Genomic DNA, 26,824 nt, shown 5'->3' with positions numbered 1-26,824 from the left:
TCAGAACCAATGGGACAGGGTCAGTATTATTGGTTATGCCACAACAAAATAATAGATAGTCCATCAGTCAATGTTAATTATTTGATTAGAATTAAGAAAAAACATCACAAATGTGTAAGCATATTTTCATCAAGTTGATTTTGACTCCTGGTGTCCATATGTATAGAGTTTCTCCAGAAAACCTGTCTGCATCTTTAGACTTCTTAATGGCTTATTCATGATTCATCTGATGTATCTTGTTGCTGGTCCTCTTGCTCTTTTCTGTTCAACTGTTAATGTAATTGTCTTTGTCAGTGAATTGGTTCTTCTCATAATATGTCAAAAATTAAGAGCTTTGAGTGAGAGGTTAGTTAAGGATCCTTTTGTTTGTTTTCTTTGCTGTACAAGGTACTCTCAAAAGTCTTCATTAACCAAAGTCCAAATGCATCAATACTTTTCGTGTCTTGCTTTTTATTGTTTGGGTTTCACATCCATAAAAAACACAGAAAAGACCTCAGCCTGGACAATTTGTTTTTGCTCTACAGAGATGCGTCATCACTTCTGAAGATCTTTTCAAGTTTCTTTATGCTTGTTCTGCAGAGTGCCGATCTATGTCATGTTTCTCAACCACTAGATTCTTTGTTGTTAATATCCATTTGTTGATCCAATGGAGTTGCACATTACACATAATAAATTTAACATGCTCAACTATTTTATGTGATACTCAACCCACTACTTACATTTTTAAAGCAGTACTATAGCTTATAATAAGCTCCTCACCTTCTCACTGAGCTCAGACAGGTCAAGAGTCTCTAGCTGGCCAGCTAAGTTGTCCAGTGCCTTGGCATGCTCATCTTGCTTCTTGTGGAATTCTTCTTTAGTCTCGTTCATCATGTCTTCTGTTTCTCTGCGCACTAGGGCAGACTGCTCCACCAGGCTGTCTGGGTCAGTGGTAGAGGCATTCACACGTGCCTCTGCTGCTTTAGACTGCAGAAAGTACCTCTTGATGCTGTCTGATGCTCCTAAACACACACAGAGAAAGACGGATTTGATTCAGTCCAAACCTAGACTCAGTATATTTAATCATGAAGAGTATTTAATTGTTTTCCAAAATCTATTTTTTGTTCCATGTAAAGAATGATACATTTTAACTAACAGATTCTGCACTGATGCACAAAACCTCATAAGATGTGTATACAGGCGTATGCAAGTTTTTGTATTGAAAACATTCAACTTTTTACGGAATATTTCTGATAAAATGTAAGCAATACATGCTATGTTGTATAGAATGTGATGTAATGAACAAAAAGATCAAATAAAAACATAGGCCTGTAGTAAAAAAAAAAAAGTTTAATAATGGATATTTAATCAAAATCAACAGACTTTTCCTCCAAACACACAGTGTCAACAAACAGATTTATTCTTTTTATTACAGCTAATCTGTGTTGCAGTTTTATAACATAACAAAATATTCAAATAATGTGAGTCAGGTAAGTGTAATGAGTTGTATCTGAATGCTGCTGCTAGACCAATACCAAAATGTTGTAACATATTTATGCCTGTGTACTAAACAGCCAGTTGCCAAATATTTTGATGTGGCTTACTCTGATCCATGTTATTTAAATAGACAACATATTTTTCTTTGAGGATATAAAAAAGCAGTTTGGTGCATTAAGTAGCAAGTAATGTTATTTATATTCTGACTTTGACTAATAGTACTGGAAATGTTGGAGTGTGTTTTGGGTGTTCATTCAACTTGCAAGTACAAAACATGCATAATAAAAATTGACCAAAAGATTTAACTATTCAGGCTGTAAATGAAACTAAGTCAGTATCAGCAATCATATAAAAATTCATGATTGGTGGATCCTTTGCAACAAGTGTTTCCTGTACACCACAGAAATAAAAAATAATAAAAAAGATGCATAAATAATGACCTTATACTCACAATCTAAAGCTAATGGAATTGTGAGGTGGTGTCCAGAGAACCCTGCTCCTAACACTAAAGTTAGTGAAAAAAATCGCTAAGTTTTTCTCACATGCAGCGCTGCTTACCTCTCACATCTGAGTTCTTCATAAACTCAACTTGGTCTTGCAGCTCTTTGACAGTGTGATGTAGTTTCTGAGCTTCTTCACTGAATGCTTTTAGCTTGGTGTCTGTACTGTTATTATCAGCTGAGATTTGAGACATGAACTCCTCTGTCTGGTTCAGCTTCTCATTCATTTCTGCCATCAAGATTCTGGATGAGATTTGAATTTCAATGAAAATTTGCACATTAACATTTGTTTTCCATTTTGACAACAATGTTAAATATTATCTGTACAGTATGATTTCTGAAATGAATTAACCCCTTAAACTACCTAAAGGACCTGTAAGCAGGACAAATCTAATTCCTCCAACTCAAAAACGACACTGCTTACATATACATTTAATAGTAGATACCAAATAATTACAAAATAACTCATAAGATTAATAACTGCATAATAAGCCTACAGTTTAAGGGGTTAAGGCACCTTCAGTCATTTCAGTACAGCTATAACCACATTATGTCTATTTAAATAATGACATACGTTGCTTGCTCCAGCAGGGCCTGGATCTCAGTGAGTGGCTGAGTTGCAGGGTTCTGGGCCAGAATGTCACGGATGGAGTTAGCACTCCTCTCCACATTGTTGATGGTATCCTGGTAGGGTCCAGTGATGCCACTGGATTTAATGGTGTTGACTTTCTGCATCAGTCTGTGAGTCTGGTTTGTGAGCTCTCCTACAATCACATCCCATTCGCTGAAGCATTGGTGGCAGCGTTCACAGTGTGGGAACTCACCAAAGTAACCCCGAGCACAAGTATCGCAGCGGGGTCCGGACACGCCCTCCACACACGCGCAGTGACCTGTGACTTTGTTACACTGCTGCTCAGCAATTCCTCTGGGGTCACAGTCACATGCTGAAAAGACAAATGTGCAATCACATTAGCTTATTGCTGTTTTTTCACTGTAATATATTGATGATTTGAACAATCTGTGGGTTTAGTCATGTGGAAAACATGTATCCCATAAGACCTATCCAGCACAGGACCAAAATCTGCTGGAACAAGTGAATATTTAACCTAAGAAACAAGTAAGCAAGTCCACTTTTAATTTTGGGGTTTTTAAAGACAGGTGATCACAGATGTGTTGCACTTTATTGTGTGTGGACTGGCGACCACTTGGCTAAGAGCTCAGAGAACAAGAGCAGGAGTGGAGAAAGAAAGAAAAAGATAAGGCAGATATCGGAGGGCACAGAGCACATTCTAACATAACACTGAGGCACTGGGTCAGTCTTTGACCGTTTGGAGACAAAGAGGTCTAAAATAGCTCACAAAGAGGTGCAAGACATTGAGCAAATATAACACTAGGACGTTTACTCTGGCCTCTCACACACAGACAAAAGCCCCCCACAAACACAAACTCTACTTCTGCCACATGTGTTTATATTCACATCCCCCACAGCTTCTATCGAGGAGAGTTCATTTACTTGAAAAGCATTCCAACCTGAAGTGGTTTACACACACACACACACACACACACACACTCACACACTCACAAACACAGGCATACATTCCCCTAGAAAGGACTTTGTCACCTCAGGGTCCTAATATGGACAAAAGGCTATGTGGAAGTGGGGGCTTAGCTCAGAGGTTAATCCTGCTATTGTAAAGGGGGCCTCGGGGTGCGTCTTGCTGGAAGTATGCAGTGAATGCGACCCCTGCAGAAGGTAGTGGTTTAGGTCTTTTGTGTGAATGATGAGAGTACGTGGTACGTGTGTGAAATGATGGGTGTTTTGATGCTCACACAAACACTCATTCATAAATACCAGCTCACACACGTTCAACCACACTGCAACTGCTCAAACAGAATAATTTTATAAGGTGGAAACTGTTTTGATGAAAACAAACCATACAAATATTTAAATTCAAATAACTGCTAAGATATTTAAAAGATTATAACCCGGCTATCCTTAAAGGCTTAAATGATGTGACTCTTCATCATGTCAGTACATTATTTTTAATAAGAACAAGGAGGAAAGCATAACCCAAGAATACATAAAAATTACTATATTATTCCTATACATTGCATCTGATGTTGTGGAAGTAAATTGCAGTCTTTCCTGGAATAACTTGCAAGCTGAGAGCTGATGGAGCTACTCTGAAAGAACCGTCCGCTAACCAAACCACTGTACACCACCCACTTAAAGTGCAGATTGCATTTTTACAGCTTTTTAACATTCATGACAGTGTTAATAAGCTTCCTGAACCATAAAAGCCTTTCTACTCAGGTGAAAATGCTCTGATAGTGCCAAATCTGCGTAAGCAGTCCCATGAAATAGAGCAGAAGACTTTTTTCAGCAGGCACAGTTCCCCTCACCAATTTTATATGGCAAATGAAACAAGTTAGATCAACACAAAAGAGCGCAAAGCGGATTGTGAAGCTGATTGGCTTTCTGAGAACTCCTTGAGCTATTGTCTGTCCAAGATAAATCCTAGTTTCCTCTTTTCCACACATCTGTTTTCTATCTTCATGGAGATAAGATTGTTCTAACAAGGCAGCAGAGAAAAACCTCTGAATCATGTTAAAAAAAATCATATAACTACCATTCTAGCCAAGCGTAGTTTCATTCCAAGGCAGAGCAAGAGGTCCTTCATGAATACAGTATTAATTATAGAGGAACACACAGCACCTTGACTGTAATAATACAACTGTGGCTTACAACCTGAAACAGTAGCTTACTACCTAGCCTCACCACAGAGCATCATAACCTAAATAAGCTGCTTGGTAGACTTCAGCCTATTATTATCTACTTTTGCACCTGGTTAGAGGTTAAAAAGTCAGTGCCCCAAAAAAAAAAAAAAACATTGCTAATTAGCATTAACACGAACACATAAAAAGGCACGCTTAAAGTCAAACAGAGAAAGTTCTCATTCCGCTTCTGAAATGGACTGGGACATTTTGAGTTATGTCAACACACAGGGACAGAGAGGAGGTAACTGGATCTTACAGAAAGATGTGGGGGGGCTTCCTGCTACATCTGGCCTTGCCAAACAAACACTGAGGGAGATTTCTGTCAACACACTGACTCTTCAGCTGGGAGAAAACACAAACCCTGCCCTGCTAAAGCCTTCCTGCAACGAGCCACTCACTCAAAGCTTCAGGAAAAACTGAGCCAAGAATGTAAACCAAAGACAGAGTTGAGAAGTTCATGAATGGTAACAGTACGTGCAGCTGGGTAGTCAGATGTTTCAGGGACTGCAGCAAATTAGCTTAAAACAGTTTTTAAAGCTAAATCTACATTAGAAAGAAAGATCATGATTTGATTGTAAAGCATAATGTGGAGTAGGGGAGTATACTTGGTTTTACCCATAGATATTGTCTATAGTAATACTCTCATCACTTCATCATTAAGTACCTCAGTCTTTTTCTCAATAGCTTTTCTATTACAAGCCCATGAAGCATCAATAACTTCCTTATCACGTCTTGGGCTCCTTAAGTCCTAACAGCATGCTGTAAGATGTGGTTTGCTTCACTCCAGTGCTGTTAGGGACAAAGAGTGCTTTCTGTAGACCAGCACTGAATCAGCCACCGAAGACCCCTACGGGAAAAACCCACTAAAACAAAGGTGCATTGTAACAGAGGAGAAGATATTGGTAGGCTCGGACAGATACAGCCCCCACACCCACAGAGCTCGTCATGGTAAAGCACATCTGGAGCTAATCAAACTGAGCACTGACAGCTTTTCTATACTGCTGCAGTCTAAAGCTTGGTCAAATTTCCATGGAACAGCTCAGCTATGCAGTAAAATCACCAGTGTTGAACTAATTCTTTCAGTGTTGATCTGAGAACAGTTGAACTCTGCAATACAGAGTTCAGTCTATCTTTGCGTAATTAATGGTGTTAATTAAATTCAACCACATTAAAATGTTACATTATCAAATGTATCAAATGAAATTACTCTAATCACTGTATCATAACAATACAACAACAACAACAATAATAATAATTATAAAAGAATGTAACTTTCTTCACTTACCATGACACTTGATCTCAGGGTTACCCCAAAACAGCTCTCTGCATTCACTGCATGTTCTCCCTCCAAAACCAGGCTTACATGAGCATTGGCCACTTATCTAGAATAGAGCACCACTTATACAAACCATGCAAGTACAATTGCATTCAATGCTCAAAAATACATTCAGCATCATCAAACCCAATATTTACTATATCATCCCACATTCCTCCGGTCCTCTAATCAGGCACATCAATTACAATGTGCATCTCACACTAATGATGAAAGGTATTGAGAAAGAGATGTCACCTCATTGCAGGAAGAACTGAAGGAGTGCTTGAGGTCACAGTCACAATCCTCACAACCTTGGCCACTGGCCATGTTCCATGTATCTGGAGCACACAGGTCACAGTGCTGTCCCACCACGTTTGGCAGGCACTGACACTGCCCTTTGTTCAGGTCACAGTGGCATTCGCCTACGGAGGGGCAGGTCTCCTGCCTGGTGCCCATGTGGTTACACACACATCCTGCATTGGAACACAAGATAAAAATAATTAAACGTCAGCTTAACGTCAGAGTTAAAAAGGCCATCTTCAAAAGTCTATACTACTTAGTCATATAGACCAAAAGTTTAAAAACCTCTTAAAGGGTATCTTTGAAGAAAAAAAAAATACAGACTTAAAAAAAGCGAAAGACTTTTTTATTCAAAATGGAAAATTGTTTGTCAAAATATGTTTACAAAATCTGAAAGGCAGCTGGTGTTTTTAAATAAAAAAAAACCTTTGTTGATGACAGCAACAATATACTCAAATGAATTCGAGGTAAACTGCTTAAAAACTGCAATGATTATCTTCAAACAAATGCAAGAAACCCAGACACTTACGCCTGCAGTCCTGGGTAAGGGCGTTGCCATAGTAACCCAACTTGCAGCGATCGCAGCTCTCGCCCTCGGTGTGGTATAGGCATTTGAGGCAGGTGCCAGTGTGGGCATCACAGGATCCTGGGTCCACCATGTCAATGTTGTTATTGCACTGACATGGACGGCATTCTCCGCCTGCCTCGTGAGGGTTGCCATAGTAACCAGGTGCGCACTCATCACACCTGGCACCTAGATGGAGAAGAGAGAGTGAGAGAGAACTAAGACCTTTATTACCACTAACAGACATACATGAAAATCAAAAATGACATCTACCTTTCAGTAACCTATAAGTATCACTAATTAAAGGCTTCATATTGAGACAAGCTTCAGCATGAACAATGACATAAGGCATTTTTCTCTGCACTGTGCATTATTACCTTTATAGCCCTGGTGGCAGACACAGAACACCTGGAGTGAGTCATGGTTCTTATAGCATGTCCCTGCAAACTGCCTGCTGCTGCTTGGGCCATCTGGACACATGCAGGGGCGGCAGTGGTCTCCGGAGCCCAGCACAGGGTCACCATAATAACCATTCAAACATCTGTGAAGACAAGAGACATTGAGGAATAATTTGGTATTTCAAGCTCTGTTTCAACTGTCCAACACCAAGATCCAGTTTCAGCAATCTGCCTGTAGAATCCATCACATGATTTTTTTTCTGCTGTACTCCAGCATATCAGAAAAGTAACAATGACTACTGTTAAAGTGCAGAATGTCAAATTTTAAAAATAAGTAACTGGTTAACTGGTTGCAACTGCAGACTGAAAAATCTGAGTAAATCAGACATACAGCCAAAAATGAGGTGTTAAAATCAACTGTATGGTGCACAGTTTAGAAGCAAGAATGTGCTTGTGAATTTAGCAGTAGCAAATTATTTGGCAGACCAGAAAACACCACTGCAGTGGATGACTGTTGGTTTTCCATTAAGCTGTTGAGCAGGTCAAAAACACTATTCAGGGTGGCAGCAGCAGGGTGAATTCTGAAGTGTACAGAAACCTTTTTTTACTGCTCAGACCCAGTGCTCCACCTTGCAGCAGCACTATGAACTAAAACAAACTACTGAAAGAATTGTACAGCTTTTCTGGGCCAAAGTAGAGCATTCTTGAATAGTCAGTTTTTTAACCCGAACTCCACTGAGCAGAGCTGAGCATTTATGGAAAAATGAAGGCAAAAAAGCCATGAGAACAAGCAGAAATTGGTGTGCAAAATGAGAATAGCTGGTCTAGTAGAACAGGAGGTTACCCAGCATATGGTGATGTCTATGGGCCATAGCCTTCAACCAGTAATCAACAGCAAAGGATTTCGTCATCTAGCACTAAACATGACAAATTACTTTAACATTCAGTTTATTCGACCAGTCATGGACTGGACCCCTGAAATGGGACTATGGCACTATGTATAAAAAAACTGAATCTTTCATGATTAACCCAATATGAACACAAATTAAAGCTGCATCTCAATATTTTTAAAATTTCAAATCCAGTGTACCAGAGAACAGAGTCAAAACAAAAAATTCTGCCACTCTCCAACTGCATTACTGAAAGCATTACAGACAGAGTAACTAACCTCTCACAGTTGTGCCCAGTGGTATGGTCTTTGCAATTCAAGCACTGGCCAGTGTGGGGGTCACACTGTTCTGCATGGCCGTTACAAGTACAGGGTCGGCAGTTAGGGAACCCCCAGTGTCCAGGGAGACAGCGGTCACACTGACGTCCATATGCTCCACGAACACATTCACACTGACCGGTGGCTTCATGGCAGAATGCATGTACTGAGCCCTGAGGATCGCAATCACAAGCTGGGGAGGAAAAAGCAGAAAAAATCACCAGATAAGCCATCAGCACGATAATGCAGGTCTAAAAAGGCTCATTTATTTGTATATTCACATGTTGTAAATAAATGCAAACAAAATTAAACTTACGTCTACATCCTTGAGGTCCAAAAAGGAAGGTGGCAGGGGCACACATGTCACAGTTCCTGCCCACCACATTGGGACGACACTGACACTGCCCACCATTTGGGTCACAAACTGTACTGAGAGAACCCTGAGGGTCACACTCACAGGCTGAGAGAGAGAGAAAGAGAGAAAGAATTTTCATTGGCTTTTTTCTATCCTAAACTTGAAGAAACTTTCAAGACATATATATATATGTGGTGTGTGTGTGTATGTGTGTGTATAGTCATCTCTCAATAGAACAAGACAGAAATATAATATATATTTAGTAGATTAAAAATATATTCATTTTCCAAGGTACCACTTTTTGCAACTGTGTCTGGTCACATTTGATGTCATTCCTGTTGTTTTCTCACTCTCTTTGACAACCTGATGAAATGGTGCTTTTACAACTCATCTCATGCATACCATTCAACTCCCTTTTAATTCATCATGTTGACAGGAGAATAAAAACAATGTCCTCTTAAGGAGCAGACTTAATAGCACTTAGAAAGAGACATTCTTCATGATCCTTCACAAGAAAGATCTCTTTCTTGTGAAGAATCATGAAGAATGTCCCTTTCTAAGGATCATGAAGAATTTATATATAAGATTTACACACACACACACACACACACACACACACACACACAAACAAACATCCATCTATCCATCAATTTTCTAAGCCGCTTCTCCCTCAGGGTCGCCAGTGGTCATCGGGTGGAAGGCAGGATACACCCTGGACAGGTTGCCAATCCATCCCAGGGCAGACAGACAGACATAGACAGTCACTCACACACTCACACCCAGGGGCAATTTAGCCTGTCCAATTGGCCTGACTGCATGTCTTTGGACTGTGGGAGGAAACCGGAGAACCTGGAGGAAACCCACACAGACATGGGGAGAACATGCAAACTCCACACAGAGAGGACTCCGGTCACCCATATATATATATATATATATGGGTAGATAGCTAGATAGATAGGCAGGTTGGAGCATGTTGGAGTGGCTCAGGGTGTAATATCCCCCAGGCTTATCTGATGTCTCAGTAAACCGGATAAAGCACAGAGAGATAAGTTACTCATCTTGGCAAGTGCATCTGACCTACAGGCCTACAAAAAAATGCCTAAAACCCACTGGGCAAAGAACATGACAAGTTAAGCTATGGCTGACAGCACATCAACTACTCAATTTCCTAACTTCTGCATCCATATCACTTTATTCGGCAGCTTCTGTCATCTTCACTGGAGATGGAATGCTTTATGATGTACTAGGGTGTATGAACATGGTCTGATTATACTGTAAATTATTGCTGAACATCAGTGATTTCACTTGGCAGCAGATATTTTGTTCTTATCAAGACTATATTATAGCATAGAACTTGATCTTTTCCATTTTAACTCCTCCCCAAAGCATCTCTGTAGTATCTGAAGAAATTCATATCATTGGGGGTTTGATATTTTCTAGGTAAATTTCCCACCAAATTCATAAACCTGTAATAGCTGCAATGAATGCTGTTTGTTTCCTGTCTCTAGGAGATTTCTTCTTCCTTTCTATGTGACAGCAAATAAGATTTACACTATTGAGAAAGTGTGCCTCAGCCAGGAAGCATGTAAGACCCTATAATCAAGCCTAAGGGGCACATGCACAAGCTGCAACATGCAGAGAGTGAACAGTAAAGAGCACTGGCAGAGAATGACATGGAAAAGAGAACTCAAAAGCTGGCAGGCTCATAAATGTCAAAGGCTTTATGCTGAATGGAGAAACACTGAATGCAATGGGATGAGGGAATATGTGTGTGAGTGCCTGTTTGTTCGCACCTTTAGCTCCTTGATGCAGTAGAGCAGACACACTAAAGATGTAGTTCTTGCAGATGTCAGGCATGGGGGTCTTCACCACACTCTGGCTGTTCTCCAGGCAGCGGTAGCGCTGGAAGGTGTCCCATGCACTGTTGGTCTCCTGATCACCTCCCTCTGACCCGGAGCCAGAGAAAATCTCCAGATTCTTACAGTGTGGCATCAGTACAATCTGAGAAAAAAGACCAAAACTATCAAGAGATCCAGAGCATGGAACAATCAAAAGTATTAGCATGGCTGCACAATATACCATTTATTAATTGTTAGATATTTGCAATATTGACAACCAACAACATTGTTTTTTCTTTTTTGTCTACTGTGCACCTTTGGAGAAATCAAAGTTCCAGACTTTTTTGTGAGCATTTGATGAATCAATGTTTTCATGAACTCCAACAAAAGTGAATCAATCTGCACAATGCAGGTCAATCTGTTATGTTAGTGCTTCACCCGTGTATATTTAATATATTGCAAGAGATGTTGCAATCAAAGTATGTAGCAATATAAACACAATACTATATACAGGCTACTAAGGCCAGTATTATTCATAGTTATCATGGTCTGGCTAATCAGTGCTTCACTAATTTAAATCATTTGTGTTGGTCATGGAATACACACAATGGTTGTGGGCATCAAGGTGAAATCTGGATCCAAACCTGTGTTCTTCTATCTAGCTCTCAAGGTAACTACTGTTTTTTGGTTCATTTTTATTGCATTAATATTTGTTTGCATTTAACAGTACTGCATATAGATTACTTGCACAGTAACCAAATATACAGAATAATAAGTACATGAAAAATCCTCATAAACAATTCTGAATTTGGCACTTTCTTTTTCACCATAAACCATAAGCATTTTCATTCTGGCACAGATATTATAAGATAAAATGTACCGAGTCAATAAGTGTGTAGGGGGACTGGATGTCACTGCTAGTTGAGTAGCGAGGAAGACTTAAGCGGACAGTGTAGTTCAGCCCCTCTTCAAAACACACCGGCCTGGGCAGCACTACATATCTGAGAAGAAGACACAGCATGATGCACACTTTCTCTTTGAATTTTTGTAATTGGAACATAAAAAATATTTTCTAATCTCTTTCATTCTATCAGCAGAGGCTAAATATTATATATGTCAGATGCAAAAGGACTGAATTCACAGACACACACACACCTGGAACCAGGATGGAGGGACACCATCTGGTTGTCATCGTCTGGCATAGTGTTGGCACAGCGGCTGTCAGTGGTGATGACATGAGGCCTGATGACAGTCATCAGTACTTCCTCCCACTGTTCGGGAAGCTAAACACACACACAATGAACGGAAGAAAAGATACATATTGTATGATGTAATATGGCTGAAGGTGCCTGCCATGCACGCTATAAAGCACTCTTATTTTGGTAAACGGTCTTTCTGGCATCCATTTCTCACTAATATAGCCAACATTGATAATTACACAAATACATCTTTAGGTTTGAACAAGCATCTGAAAAACAGTAGTGAAATACAATGCAGAAGTGTGCAGGAACTAACCTGAGGTTCGTAGCGAATGAGGATGTCATACTCCATAGAGAACGGGATATTGTCAATGCTGAACTCCAGATAAGCTCCTTCTGGGACATTCACAAAGCCAATGCCAGTCCAGGTTGGAGTGCGATCCTGAGGAAATGGCCTCTGGACAACAGTCACTCCCTAGAACAAAGGCAGATTTTTAGCATGTCCTAAACAAACAAAGGTTTCTAAGTTTTGCAGTGTCTAACAGCTGACGTAAATGGGACATAAGAGACTTACAGGTCCAAACTTAGCATTCTCTGCCTCATAAACGTAGTGGTCCAGAGCAATGAAGTAAAAGCCAGACTCCACCTGGTCACACTGCCTTCCAAACATATGTTCCCGACACTGACACTGGCCAGTCTCTGGAGAACAACTGCAAAATACACAAAAACAGATCAAATCCCATTGTACTGAAAACTTAACCAGTTGCCAAATTTTACAGCCAATCACTTAATGTGTGCAAGTCAGAGTGAGGGTAATGTCGTACTTGTTATTGAGAGCTCCTCCAATGTCGCAGTCACATGGCCTGCAGCCGTCCATGTCATTGCTGAGCCCCCAGTGCTGAGGCTGTAAAGAGAACAGTTTGTTAAAACACTCTCTGAGGCACTTAGCAGGCTGTTTATGACAGACCTCCCAAGATGAAACTGACATGTACAGTGGGAAGCCACATTTTTGCTTTCTAACCTTCCAGCTGGATGCATAAACAAACACAACAAAGGCCTGTCTAGAGAGTACTTGGAAACACAATGTGAGTGCAATTTATGGAATGAAATCACAAATAATTTCCCTACATAGAGAGACAACACATGCTGTAAAGAGAATTATCACAGCCTGATTAACACACACAAATGCCCAGTCTTATTGTCAAAACAAGCAATGACACCCTACCAAGCACTGGTCACAATTTCTCCCTGTGACCAAGCGTTTACAGAAACAGTTTCCTGAGGTTGTGTCACAAGGGCTTCCACCAGGAAGTGTCCCCAGAACGCTACAGGTACATGCTGGGTATAACAAGAGGGACAAAAGGAATGTCTTTCAGAAGTTTTTTCAGATAAATTTACTGACACAAAAGCTTTATTGAAAAGTGAAATTCATCTTGTTCTTATTGACTCAATTAAATAAGATGTCAACAAACTTACATTTACATCCCAGCGGGTCATCACTGAGGCCATAATGGCCTTGTCTGCACTGGTCACAGCGCTCCCCCTCCACATTGAGCTTACAACGGCACTGACCCGCGATCATTCCGAGAGAGACATCTGTCAGCGCATCACAGATTCCTCCATTCAGAGAACCAACTGGATCACAGTTACAGGCTGGAGAGAGACATGAATATCAATATCAATCACAAAACAAGCAGAGGTTAAACTGAAGAGAGCTCCCAATGTCTGCCATTTGAACAACTGCATAACTTTAAAATTAAATTAAAAAGTACAATTAAAATTAAAGTCCCATTTCCAACGCTCCAATCATCAAGTCAACAATAACATTTAACCCTCAGAAGCTGAGAGCTATTACTTTTATTTAGCCATACAATTCAGATGTAAGTACGTCATTATATATAGAATTACACATAGAGAACATTTAATTATCATTCCATATTTACAGGTTTGAGTCTGAACTTTCAAGTTTAAGTGAGAAATAATACAAAATTAAATCATGCTTTTGCGATTTGTAGCAATATTTACAACTTCTAAGGGTTAATGAAGAAACAAACTAAAACTGCAAAAAAACATGTTATGAACATGTCTACATATCTTTTAAATTAAATTAAATGTGTGAAACATCAGTCATGTGTTTGTACTTTGGAATAATTTATCTCTAGCAATTCCACCATATGGGTGGTCTGATACAAAATGATATCCTGGCCCACATTTTTGTCTTGCGGTGAACAGAGTGGATTTAAAAACTCAGTGGTCACACAAAGGGAAGTGTGAAACTTAAGACACTACTCCATAGTGGGCAAGTTAGGGTTCAGTGCTGTGGTGACTGGAAACACTTCAAAGGCCAGGTGTTTCCCACCACAGTCCCTTCCCCCACTGCCCCAACCACAAAGAGAGTGAGAGGTTCAAAGGCCCAGGCAGACATGCCGTTCAAACTAGACCAAACAAGATACAAGGAGGAAAAGATGACTGAAGGAAGAGAAGAAACAGGAGATGAGGCAAGACGAGATGACAGAGGAAACATACACTCGCAGATGTTTGGGTCACGGATGTCCCTTTCGTGATGCTGGTAGAAGAAGGGCTTGCACTGCTCACAGTTGTGACCCATTGTATTATGTAGACAGTCATCGCAGACTCCTCCACTGACGTTACCCGAGGCCTGATACACGGCCATGTCGAAGTGGCAGGAGTCACTGTGCTGATTACAGCTGCACTCTGAAGAGGGAATTTAGACATTTATTTATTTGTTCATCCACTTAATCATTCATTAATTCATTAATATTCAAATATCATTTGAATGTCACAACTGAACTGCAATTATTCTGTAATTAGTATACATTAATTTATAACCACTATGAAAATATTATGTAAGATATGTAGTTATGAGAAGGAGTGTAGCAAGTCTAAGAGCAAATGCAAGCTGCTATGAGAGTTTAAGGGCTTGAGAAAAATCATCCATAAACATCATACTTTTACAGGCATTGGTGTTGCGTCCCTCTGCAGGTCTCCAGGGTAGGTCATGATAGAAGTCCTGACAGCGCTCACAGTTTAGACCTACAGTGTTGTGATTACACATACAGTGGCCATGAACCTGCAGGAAAAGCAACCATAAAGATTATTGAAGGGCCCAAATGTTGGTACAACCTGCTGCCTGATGCCCTAGCCATATATTGAAACTGATGATGTCACAAAAAACAACATATTCAAAATCTACCAAGCAGCCTACAGCAAGATAGAGACATTTATTCACGCTGATGAAGAGTGTTTCAGCACAGATTGCCTTTTAAATGAGGGTAGCCAATCAGAACAAAGGTTATTTACACATCTAAGTCTTAAAGGTACAGTAACACACACAGTTTGTTTAATGTTAAGGAGTAAGGTTAGAAAATTAATCAAATACAAGAAAAATGTATGATATGGCCCCTTTAAAACATCACCATCGTTATCATTACATCATTGATACTTTATGTAGTGCCTTTCAAAAGCTCAAAGTAATTTCACTATAAATGCACACAGTTATCACAAAAAAAAAAAAACATCAGGGCTTTTGGGTACTAAATGTGAGGTGTGACCTACAGGTGAAGTGCTATCAAGTAGTCCTCAAAGTCTGCAAGGCCATGTAAACCTTCACAGGTAGTAAGCAGGATTTTGTAACGTACACAGTACACAACCATTTCATAACTGAAGCAAAGATAATATATTCCACTGAAACCAGAAAATAGGACATGAAAACAACTCAAAAACTCAATGTGTCTTGCAGATAAACAAGAACTTTTTGAACATACAGATGTACTGAATTAAATGAAAAAAAAAAAAAAAAAACAGGCATGTTCAAACACATGGCTTCATTTATTTTTTTATAAAGGAAAGAAGAGGCACCATGGAATGCTGTTTGATTAAAAACAAACCAAGAATTCAAAAGACTTCCTTCTCTGCATGTTTTCATAGTTCTTACTCGTCAGCAACACTATGATTCGTCAACTTTTCTCTGAAGGACAGACATTCTTTTAACTGAAAAGACAGACACTTCAGGCAGCAGGAAGTTAGGCAAAGGATACAGCTGCTAAGAACGAGTACAAAATCCCCATCCAGATGGCAGCAGAAAATGTTTATACTGGATGCATCTGGACTGCATTAACAAACGCCAGTGCTGGCAGCAGTAACAGACACTCGAGTAAGCTCTCACTCTACTGTATCATTACTAGAGCAGATCTGGAAACATTACAGCACTTTTGAACAATATTCAGAGAAATTTCTTACACTGCAGTCCAGATGGATTTCTGTTCAGTCGTGTTATGGTTGTGAAATGAAGAGATTTTGGTCACAGCCAGAGAGAAAGTATATAGAACAAAATGAAGACTAAACAGGAACTTCTTTGGAATGCTCCTGCTCTTGCATATACAAGCTTTCAGGTAGACACAAACACACACTCCAACCAACACACCACAATCAGCTCTGCATGCAGAAGAGTCTGAAACTCTTGCATGTGTTTACCAGAGCCTGACTTAAAGAAATGAAAAACACCATTCAGTCCCAGAATCACTGCATGGTCCACATTTCTTTCATCCTAATAAGAAACAGTCTCCAAACAGCTTAGTAGGTCACTGGTCTGCAGTGTAAACGTATTCAAGCCCCTTCTTCCCATGAGAAACTGATTTCAGTGCACTTTTCACTCAGAGCTCATTTAACAAAATCCTAGACAAAATAATCCGAGCCTGCCTCCCTTCCTATAAGCACCACTGTACAAAGATCACAGTTAGATATTAGAGGCAGTACTACTTCAAATGTTTCATGGAACACCTAAAATGTTCTTTTCACAGAACAAAATAGGATGAAGACATATACATTAAAAGTAGTCATAGATGTATGCATCAATTTTAATTAGCCAGGCTCGCTAAATAACTCATCTAGTTTGCTGAGTACTTACTGAATAATAAGCCTGGGAATTTACCTCTTTAAAATGGATCCTTCAAAACTGCTATATAATTAAATTGATAAGATGTACAAAACATAATTCAGAGTGGTTTGATGTGAAATGTGCCATTCTGTAGAAACACTAGATGTGCGAGTTTAACACCTCTAAAAGCTACCTTACATCCGTTGGTTACAAATACGTGGTCAGATGCATGAACTTTCTTGACGATAGCTTTGTGTTTTGTGGCCTAAAATCTATTTTTCTATCCATTCATGGCAGAGAGTTGTAAAGAAAGGAATCCTTAAAAAAAAACTTACTTTCAAAATATACCACTACTTTATCATTTCCAATATCATACAAAACCCTGAAACAGATAAGGAAGTTCACTAGTCACTTTGGATTGTAAATAAAATGGCCACATTTGCGTTGTAGACATTCTGACTCCTGGATCCTATCATCACCACTGCGAAGAAAACGTTTCTCCACAATGCACCACTTCACATCAAATCACTCTGAATGTTTAAATTATGCAAAAAATGTTTATGCTTATTATTCTCTTATAAATCATGCTATTAATATGTAATATATGTAGTAGTGAGAATGCATAGCTGAAGCTTGGGCTCACAAATAAGACCTTTGCGTTTAAAGGATTAATTAACCCAGTACCAAAAGTCATACCTAAAATGCCCATGCTACAGTTCCCACTTCTGATGGCCTTATGACGTATAGTTAAACTCACCATTCCATCCACCACATCGCCTGCTCCATCGATGGGGGCACACTCAGAAGCATGGCCATAGCAGAAGCAGTTGCCTCTTACCACCATGTCATAGATTGCATAGTAGTACTTCTCCTTGATTTCAATACGTGAGTCCAGCAGATTATCCCCTAGTGTGTGGAGCTTAGTGAACTTCACTCTCAGATTCGTGATCTTCAGCATATCTACAGAGGAAAGATGCTTTGGTAAATACACAAAGGAAACATACACTGAACTTTGCAGTACATTTCTGAATTTGCCATTGCTAAGCATTAACAAGCTCATAGCTTGCAGCAAAAACAAAGTGGTATCATTAAGGCTATTGTGAGTTGCTAAATAAAAATATTGCTATGTGATACTCTGGTTCAGTATCACTATTTAATTTTTGTGTTACAGTGTTGTCCTTACTTTGGATCCTGGGGCTGTAAGGGTCATCGATTTTGAATGCTGGATCCAATACACGGAAGATGACCTAGAAGAATAACGATTTGCTTAAACAGTGAATAACAGCCTTGTGAACTTTGTGAAGAAAATCCAAAAAGCTGTGTAAGTCTTACAGTACACTGTATTTTACTTTAAGTATCTAACCAGTAAAGCTTACCTCGCCCTCAGTGGACGGCTCAATGTCAGAATAGCGAGAGTCACAGATGACGTCATCCACCTTCTTCATGGGGCCCTGAGAGACAGCAGGAAAGGACGACTCACAGTCATAGGCAAAGTACCGGTACACCTGCCATGTCTTCCCAAAGTCACTTGAGCGTTCGATCACCATGGCAGCTGGACGGAATGTCTAGGCAGAGATGACAGGACAGAAGGTAGAGATGAAAGAACAGATTAACATGAATACATATTAATCACAGAAACCTGATGATACAGAAAGATGGTAATGAGGCAAAAAAATGCAAGGCATGTACTCATAAATGACAGACCTATCTGATAACTACACCTAATACTTCAACTCTCTTAAAGTCTCTCCATGGTCTCCATGGTCCATCTATTGCTAAATTATGATTGCATTCTTGCTTTTGAACAATGCCCCAAACATTTCTGATTCATTTATTCTGTATTTCCAGCCTCATGCTGACGTGCTTTACTGACATAAAAGTTAAGAAACAACAGCAACAGACTCACAACACACCTGCCATATCTACAATCAAAGCATGACCTTTTATTGTGTAGACCTAATAATGCAACAAATACAGCTAGCCAAGAAAAACAGAGCACTCAATTGTCAAATTAAATTTGCTGAGATGTGGGGGATATACAGCTGTGAGAATATGACAATATTTATCATTATCTTGATAAATTTGAGCTTTTCTGAGCATACTGTTGATATCACTGGCACTTAAAGGAGTCTAATTTGTTGCATTTTTCATTAAGAAGAGAGCATAATCAGGCCTGCTAAATTTGATTTAGTGCAGCTCATCATGTGAACTGAATCTCATATTCACTGATCAATTTCAAATTTAATGTTTTACAATGAGGAGCTAAAACAATAAAAATTCACTGTGTAATTACTTTTTGTGTTAAAACCATTCACAGGCACTCTAACGTGCGTTATTTGATCTTACAGACTAAGGACATGACATTATATCTTCCAAAAGCACATCCGCTAAATTAACAGCTGCAGTGGGATCTTTATCAGCAACATTCCATAAGCCTCAGTCACACACACACACAGCTGGAGCTCTTCCAGCCCCCCACTGCTTTCACACACTGATCCACAATCACCTCCTCCCACCAGCACCCCCTTGCCTTCCTGCAGTTTCAGCCCCAACGACACCTCAGTCTGAAGTCAAGCTGATGTGGACCTCCAACACACACATACACATTCCTGTCATCACCCGACCCTGTCCCTCAATCTGTCACCACAATTACCTTGAAGGTCATGATGAGATGGGTGAAGTGGAACTCAGCCTCCAGGTTCAGCTGGATGGTTACATTCTCCATGCCTGACAAAGTAGAGGAGGTTTAGAACAATCTTCAGAACAATCTTCTTTTATTTCATTTCCAGTTGAAACAGCCATTATGTGCATGTCATTTATTTCTCAAGACATATTTATGAGGAGATCAGATAATCCAATCCACTTGGATAAGGAAAGGGAAAGTTTAAAATCTAGAGATTGCAAATCTAGAGTTTAAAAAATGACTAGAAGATATAGAGAAAATGGGACCCCTACCAACCATGCAAGACCTGGCAGACCACCAAAACACTCACCACAGTAATGTTTCTGTCCATTTTCCCCATGTGAGAATACAACTCGATACTCAACACAATAGTCGTTTTGATTGGAGATTAAATGAATGAGTGGTACCTGACTTTTGCACAGTACTGTATTTCAGTGGACTTTGAATGTGCTTAATTTAATGTTGCACATCAACATAATTATTGACAAAAGTAAGTCCACCAAAAGGCAAAACTTTGTTGCTGTAATATTCTATTAGAGATGATGTGCACATTTCATTTGAATAAGGTAAATTCAATCATCATGAGGGCCTTCTACAGCACTAAATCACAAATGAAGGTCAAATCTGAAACCAAGTGAAGGCAAAACTTGCAACAAGATTGGAGAGTGTACAAGGCCATTGTTTTGGAAGCAAAACATTGGTTGTGGTATCTACACAACACAACACATAGTTGCTAAAAGACCATTTTTTTCTGCATCTGTACACTTTGGAACAATTTGATGTACAGTTACAGTAGAGCTTTACAGTTGCACACTAACATCTGTTTTTATTGGAAGCATGCCAGCGGGTTTACGAAGGGATAGAAGAAGTTAAATATATAATTAAGCAGAATGTCTGCTTCCTCTGATTCCCAGGCCCATGTGTCCAGCTGGCTGCCAATGTTCTGATGAATAACTGCTTCCCCTCTCCGCACTACTCCTACCTCCTGCTTTCCTCTGCTGAAACAACTGGGTCTTGCATTCACAGGCCTCTCTGGTTGCAGTCATGTCCCTTACTTCCTTTTTCTCTTCATTTCACAACCCCCCTTTCCCATGAAACAGCCAATCCAGGGGATTATTGTCTCCCTCCCACATCCCAGTGATAAAGTAGGGCTGATTAAAATATGTCACAGCACACTGGAACTTCAACACCCCAGTGCAGTTCATTTAAACTGAATTCACTTCATCCAAATGTGCATGGCACTAGGACTTATTTCTGAACACTAAAAAAGTCACAAACTTGCTTAAGCGCGTAACTTCCGCCAGAATAAAAGATACTACATAAATACCATTATTGCCAAAAGTGAGTAAACCAAAAGACAATTGTGTTGATATAATATATAATTATATATCTTATTTATGTAGAAACAACAAAATCCAGCACTTGGATTTCACCATCACTTACTTAAATTCTGGCTAAGCCTCAGTACACAACTGCTTTCCAAGGCTCATGGGCGATTATTCTTAAGGGAAAAAAGTTGTCATTCCACAGTTAAAAGGTAGGTCATCATCTTAACTGGTCAGCTATTAGGTGCCTCCTTTGAAGCTGAAACTCCCACCAATAGTGTGATTACAGGGGGCTAAACAGCTTGCGGAGAGAGGTGTTCCCTAGAGGCCCTCATTTACTGTGCTCTTTTTTTCCCAGGAGAACTACAGGCTTCATTGACCATGGTCCTTCCTCACCTGGAATTAAAAAAACTCTACAGAACACTAATTTGGGCATCATAAAGGACACAACCCTGAAACTGTTCATGGGAAAAGTTCACCAAAACACATTCCTAAGTAGCTCCAAAGAAACAGACATCCTAGAAAAATGAGAGGAGGAGAAGAGTAACTTATTAGAAACTGTGCTTATTAACTCACCATTTTCTGACTGCCACCAAGTCTTGAGTCGGTTAGGAGCAAATGTTGTCACCACATTTTCGACTCTGTGGCTGGTTGCATGCACTGTTTCATCGTAGGAGTCCTTAGAATCGCACACAAAGCATTTCTTCTCTTCCTACATTTGAGTAGGAGTTTAAAGAAAGGAAAATGTCAGCAGCTTTCCAGGGACCCTACATTCAGCAAACTGAATACACAAAATGACTGCAAACCACTATTCATTGCTTTTGCATGAAGTGGCCGCACTTATGTAAATTGTTCTTGCTTTAACATTTGGAGAAGAATGACCAACTTCACAGTCTCACTGATTTGGAAACAGCAGCGGTCTCACTATATATGAGTATGCGTTTGCAACCTCCTTGCACCACCACAACGCCCCCAACACAGCACTGATAAGCCTACAAAGATGAAGGCAGCAATTTAACCATTTTCACCATGAATTATCCTTCTTTGAGGATTTCTCTCTTAAGTCTCAAAACTTGTAATCTCTCTATGGACCTCAACAATGAGCCCATATGCTGTGGAATAGCGTAAGAAGGCCCTCTTAGAGACCTAAGATGATTTTTTTAGGGGTGGTGTCTGCCAGGAAGTAGACTAGACAGAACAGGGTTTCTCATGCAAGTATGGGGAATGTTCCAAAACCACCCACAAGAAATAATGCCTCCCAGTACAAACACAAAAGATGAAAGCCCTAAGGGCCTTTGGAAGTAACAGTGAATGAAAAAAACAACGCCAAATACTCTAATTGTTTGCATGGGGGAATTTTCATTTCAGACTCTCCTTCATTATATTAGATCTTTGATAATCTCAATTCCTGACAACTGTCTACAAATTAAGATCAAATTAAAGAAGATATAAAGAAAACATCACTTCAAAATTAATGTGGAAATAGTGTTCTAGTATTCCTTAATGTTTAACAGCTTGTGTAAGTGGAAAGCTTAACGGCATGAAGAAAGCCCCAGAGTATGGAAAGAAAATAACTGCACACGCCTCACGTGTCTCAGTCATGACTTTCAGAGCCACAGCAAAACACTGCACTGAGTAAGAGTAAATAGTGGGTGTAGAATTTACTGGGGGAAATCAAGTCACAGTCACAGTCAGATCTTTAGATTACCTGCAAATGACTGACTATGCAGAAAGGCTCAGGTTTTTGCAGGCCGCAGGTGGAGGAGGCTGAGAGCTGGTGGGCTCGACCGATCAACAGGTCTCCTGTAGCAGGGTAACAGCTGCCCTCTGTACAAACATCTCCACGCTCAGGTAGATCAGCCAGAGAAAAAACTACCAGGTCTGTGTGAAGAATAGCATATCATTTAGTCCTCTATTATTATTATCTTTCCTCTACAATTTTTTAAAAACAAGTCCATGTGCAAAAAATATTATGCTTACTTTTATTATATATAAAGTATTAAGGACCAGTTTTATAGGGGGGAAAACTCTAAGATATATAAGGTATATTTAAAAGACCTTCCGAGCACAAAGATCTTTTATTACAGTATGAAAGTATACACTGAAAAAAAATAATTTGCACAATTCAAATGTATCGGTGAAAATGGAAAAAAGTATTAAGGCAATTGTGTGAATGAAATATATTTTATTATGATTCCTTTTATTAAATACCAAAGATCTACAGAGCCCTGCTGGCGACATCCCATTTAAATAAAAATAATGTGCGACCACCCCATAGTAATGCATGGGAACAAGATTCTAATGCGTGGCAGTTTCTTAGTAATTCTTATTAAGCTGTGTTCGAGGCTTAATTGTCTCATTCCCACACCCTAATAAGTCATGGCCACGCATTAGAATCTTATTCCCACACCTTACTAAGTCACGGCCACAACTTTTTATTTTTTATTTGTACTGGATGTTTTATGAGGAAAAAACTTTCTAAAGACCTTCAGAGTACAAATTACTTTTATCACAATATGAAAATACACACTGAAAAAATGACATAATTCAAATGTATCAAATAGTTGCAAATGAATAAAATGTATTACAGCAATTGTGTTGATGCGACATGTTTTATGTGTGCAACCACCTGACACAATTAAATTACTATCCATGTTTTAGGTTTTGAATATGAGCTACAAGACGTTAAATCGATGCATTATATGTACTTGTTGCTAATGTAAACATCGCTTGTACGTAAATAAAACATATCACGACTAGACAGTTTCTCAATTCACATTTTCAATAACTGTACTGATGTAATATGACTTATTTACGTGGAACAGCACACATCTGTACATGATTTTCTCTTTTTACCATTTATGACTCGTTATCGTAATTCATGACAATATAAGGTCACATGACCCATCGGCTCATCCGCCTCAGTTTTACATGCTAACGGTCCATCTGGGTGGACGTTCCGCTACAAACAGCCGGCACTGAACATGTTCCCTTCACTGAATGTATGAAAACTTACAGAAGGGAGGTTGAAGTAACTGGTCCAAATAAAACTGAATTAACTTACATAAAAGGGCAGCGAGTTGCAACATCATCTTTGTGTGTTTCTCGGTGACACTGGGTGTGTTACCGCCTGTGGCCGCGCTCTGTCCAGCTTCTCCTCCAGCTTTCTGCGCTCCTGCTTCGGCTGCGGTCCAACTGAACTGAAGTAGTGCGAAAGTTTTGGCTTTCCCCCCCCCGACCCAGCCTCTCTTCTTCGGCGCATGCGCAATGCTCTCAGCCCTCCCCCAGGTACTTTTTACTGTGACCAAGGTAGTCAGCCGTTAAATCTACGCAGAGAAAAGGCGCCATATAGCTCACTAAAACGCGAAGTGCCCTTCCAACTTGTGTGTTCATACGTTATTACAACTACTGTGTGATGACTGTAGTTACCCTCCCCCCTTGAAGGGGTGAACAAAGAGCAGTGTGTGACTGAGGGGAGCCCCACTGCCACACACACTGGAAATAAACCTTCACTACTGCGTAAGGTAGCAGCTAGCTCGGCAGTGGCTAAGGACAGCAAACACACTGCTTCCTTCGCTTTAATCAGTGTTTTATACCTGGAACAGCTTCACAGTAACTGTAGCAGACGATGGATTATTCTCACCTGAGCTTTTCAGTTGTTCTTCAGCTCTCTCCGAATAACCTGTTCAGCAATTATTACTGACCCTTTCACATTACAAAATAGTGGTTATTCAGAAAAGAGCAAAATATATACAGACCGTCATAACAACAAGATGGACAAAGTAAGGATAGTTCTTTGGTTTGCAGTGCAGAGTCCACCATTGTTCTAGATGATAGCTAGCCATTGCTAAATGTCTCGTGTGAATTCCTGAGCTGACTCTTTTTTAATCTAATCTCCAAATGGAATCATGTTGAGGTTGGGGTCATTGAGTCATTGGGTTCTGTGATGGGCTTGCAATAAGTGTTTCTTCCTAAATCAAATAACTAAATCTAAGCTGAAATTCCATCTACTAGCACAAGTTGGAGATAATGCCCTCTTCAAGTGCGTAACTGCACAGGAACGTATCTTAGAACTTGCTATGAAGGCATTTAAAAACAGCTGCCTTGCTGTTATGATGTATTAAATCACATGCTCTGCAAATGTATTCCTTTTTTCACTATAGGACCATAAATGTAAAGAAAACAGTGCAGTGAATCTTTGTACTGAGTGAACATTACAGCCCACAGAAAGCACATATGAAAAGGCGGTGTTGTTTAGTGCAGTGTCAACATGCAGTGTCATGAATTTCCAAAGGCTTTAGAATGGCCATCTGCTCTTGTGCTAGGACATCTATTCTGTGGGTGGTAAATACATTTTTACCTTTAAAAGCTTTGAGATGCTTTTAACTTGGTTAAGAACGACAGAATGTGTTGAGGTTCTTCCTGAAATGGTTTACCAGGCAGAATAAATTATGTTTGGAATTGATCACAGTGTCACTGGGTTTTCTTCACTGAAAGATTCTTTACTCCAAAAGATTTTTGTCAAGACATGAGCTTACTTCCATTCTCATAGAGCTGGGTAAAAAAGACTAATTAAAGAATACATGCTGCAAATAATGCTTTCTCTCATGATTAGAGGATTCACAAAAGTTTAATCTAAAGTAAGTGAAAGGTATGTAAAAAAGGCCAATGATCAATAAGAAGTGATGAATTGGAATGAGGACATCTTTGTTTTTTGCAAATCAATAGTACCAGGAATGATCGTTGTCTGCTTGTTAACACCCCAAGCACAAAAGACTGTGATGGTCAGGCCCTCCAGCTTTGGCCAGAGACAACTGAATGCATTCCAAAAGCAGCAGGCGCTCAATACAATCCTGACTGTTGGTTTAATCTTATTACATCTCCAGCCTAGCTGGCTACAATTGTTTACAGGAAATAACAGTGCACAGCTGCACAGATAACAAAGACCAAAGCTTTTCCTTATTCACAGTGTTGTAAAAGATGACAAGTGGCAGATAGCCATAATATTGTGAGACAGAAAAAAAGAAGAAAATTTAATGTACACATACGTGATTGAACGGTAGATCTTAATTTCTTGTTTTTGTTGCAGGAACTTTAATGTGTAGTGTTTCAGAAGTGAAACTTGAGAAAAGACTGAACAAGCAGCCACTGAATGCTCAGACATAGAGCAGATTATCAGACTGATCTGATTAGTAAGGCTCAGTTGAGACATGACTGACTGGGAGCAAAAAAGCAAAACGCTAGAAACTCAGTCAGGGATGAAGCCTTTAACACTGTAACATAAAACACTTTTTTTGAACTCTCAATCCTCTTCTGGACATTCCTTTGTACATTCTAGATTTGGAACATATTCAATATGATCGTTTGACAAGAATCTACAGTAACATTTCAGTTTAGTCTATCGTATACTGTGGACAGTAGCATAATACATAATCTTGGTGTCATACAAACATAAACATATACCTTGGGTGCTTGGTGAGATCCTGTTGACAATTTTGGCAAATCAAGATAAGATCACACAATTCATCCCAATTTCCAGAAAGTCCAGCAACAGCAGTTTTGTCTGGTGTCTCTGACGTAGACTGATCTTTAAGCAGAGGCACACAGCATCAGTATCAATTGTGAGACAGATCACTGTATGCCTATGTGGTGCACAGAAAATAATGCTCCACTTTTTCAGCAATGTAGTCATTCAAGCCCTCTGCTTTCAACCGGAGTTCCTCCAACTCTTTCATCTTCCGCTCTTTATTTTGGGCTGAATCCTGAATCCTCTTTTCTAAGACTGAAACCATTTGGTAGAAGAAACATTCACTTTTTTTTTTCAAAAACACATTTAAGCACACACTGAGATATAATCACATTCATTAAATATACCTAAAATTCAATCCAGCAGCCAAATGCCCCAAATCAAGCCTGTTATAGTGCTATGTGTGCAATAGCTTTAACATAAAAGACATGCAATGTGTAGTTTCTATGTAACTGTTGTGT

At 39.6% G+C, this 26,824-nt stretch overlaps 2 protein-coding genes across 2 annotated transcripts in view; both read right to left on the bottom strand.

Annotated features, from left to right (window-relative positions):
• Positions 1-24,046, bottom strand: part of lamb1a (laminin, beta 1a) — a 28,587-nt gene extending 4,541 nt beyond the window's left edge. The window contains exons 1-26 of the mRNA XM_017713648.2: positions 23,901-24,046; positions 22,545-22,717; positions 21,413-21,548; positions 19,482-19,555; positions 18,205-18,393; positions 18,012-18,075; positions 17,586-17,788; positions 14,902-15,022; positions 14,458-14,646; positions 13,408-13,584; positions 13,157-13,269; positions 12,756-12,835; positions 12,506-12,641; positions 12,248-12,406; positions 11,888-12,015; positions 11,613-11,733; positions 10,688-10,895; positions 8,856-8,999; positions 8,501-8,732; positions 7,312-7,475; positions 6,899-7,123; positions 6,325-6,542; positions 6,040-6,136; positions 2,551-2,920; positions 2,035-2,219; positions 760-1,001 (exon numbers count right to left, since the gene is read on the bottom strand). Coding sequence (XP_017569137.1) covers positions 760-1,001; positions 2,035-2,219; positions 2,551-2,920; positions 6,040-6,136; positions 6,325-6,542; positions 6,899-7,123; positions 7,312-7,475; positions 8,501-8,732; positions 8,856-8,999; positions 10,688-10,895; positions 11,613-11,733; positions 11,888-12,015; positions 12,248-12,406; positions 12,506-12,641; positions 12,756-12,835; positions 13,157-13,269; positions 13,408-13,584; positions 14,458-14,646; positions 14,902-15,022; positions 17,586-17,788; positions 18,012-18,075; positions 18,205-18,393; positions 19,482-19,555; positions 21,413-21,548; positions 22,545-22,717; positions 23,901-23,928 — 4,176 coding nt within the window. The 5' untranslated portion in view covers positions 23,929-24,046. The remainder of the gene's footprint in view (positions 1-759; positions 1,002-2,034; positions 2,220-2,550; positions 2,921-6,039; positions 6,137-6,324; positions 6,543-6,898; positions 7,124-7,311; positions 7,476-8,500; positions 8,733-8,855; positions 9,000-10,687; positions 10,896-11,612; positions 11,734-11,887; positions 12,016-12,247; positions 12,407-12,505; positions 12,642-12,755; positions 12,836-13,156; positions 13,270-13,407; positions 13,585-14,457; positions 14,647-14,901; positions 15,023-17,585; positions 17,789-18,011; positions 18,076-18,204; positions 18,394-19,481; positions 19,556-21,412; positions 21,549-22,544; positions 22,718-23,900) is intronic.
• Positions 24,047-26,088: 2,042 nt separating this feature from the next.
• The window catches only part of lamb4 (laminin, beta 4), a 28,311-nt gene continuing 27,575 nt past the window's right edge, over positions 26,089-26,824 (bottom strand). The window contains exon 36 of the mRNA XM_017713647.2: positions 26,089-26,618. Coding sequence (XP_017569136.1) covers positions 26,479-26,618 — 140 coding nt within the window. The 3' untranslated portion in view covers positions 26,089-26,478. The remainder of the gene's footprint in view (positions 26,619-26,824) is intronic.

Source organism: Pygocentrus nattereri, chromosome 11 (genome assembly GCF_015220715.1).
Source record: "Pygocentrus nattereri isolate fPygNat1 chromosome 11, fPygNat1.pri, whole genome shotgun sequence".
NCBI lineage: Eukaryota > Metazoa > Chordata > Actinopteri > Characiformes > Serrasalmidae > Pygocentrus > Pygocentrus nattereri.
This window is presented reverse-complemented; position numbering and strand designations above follow the sequence as displayed.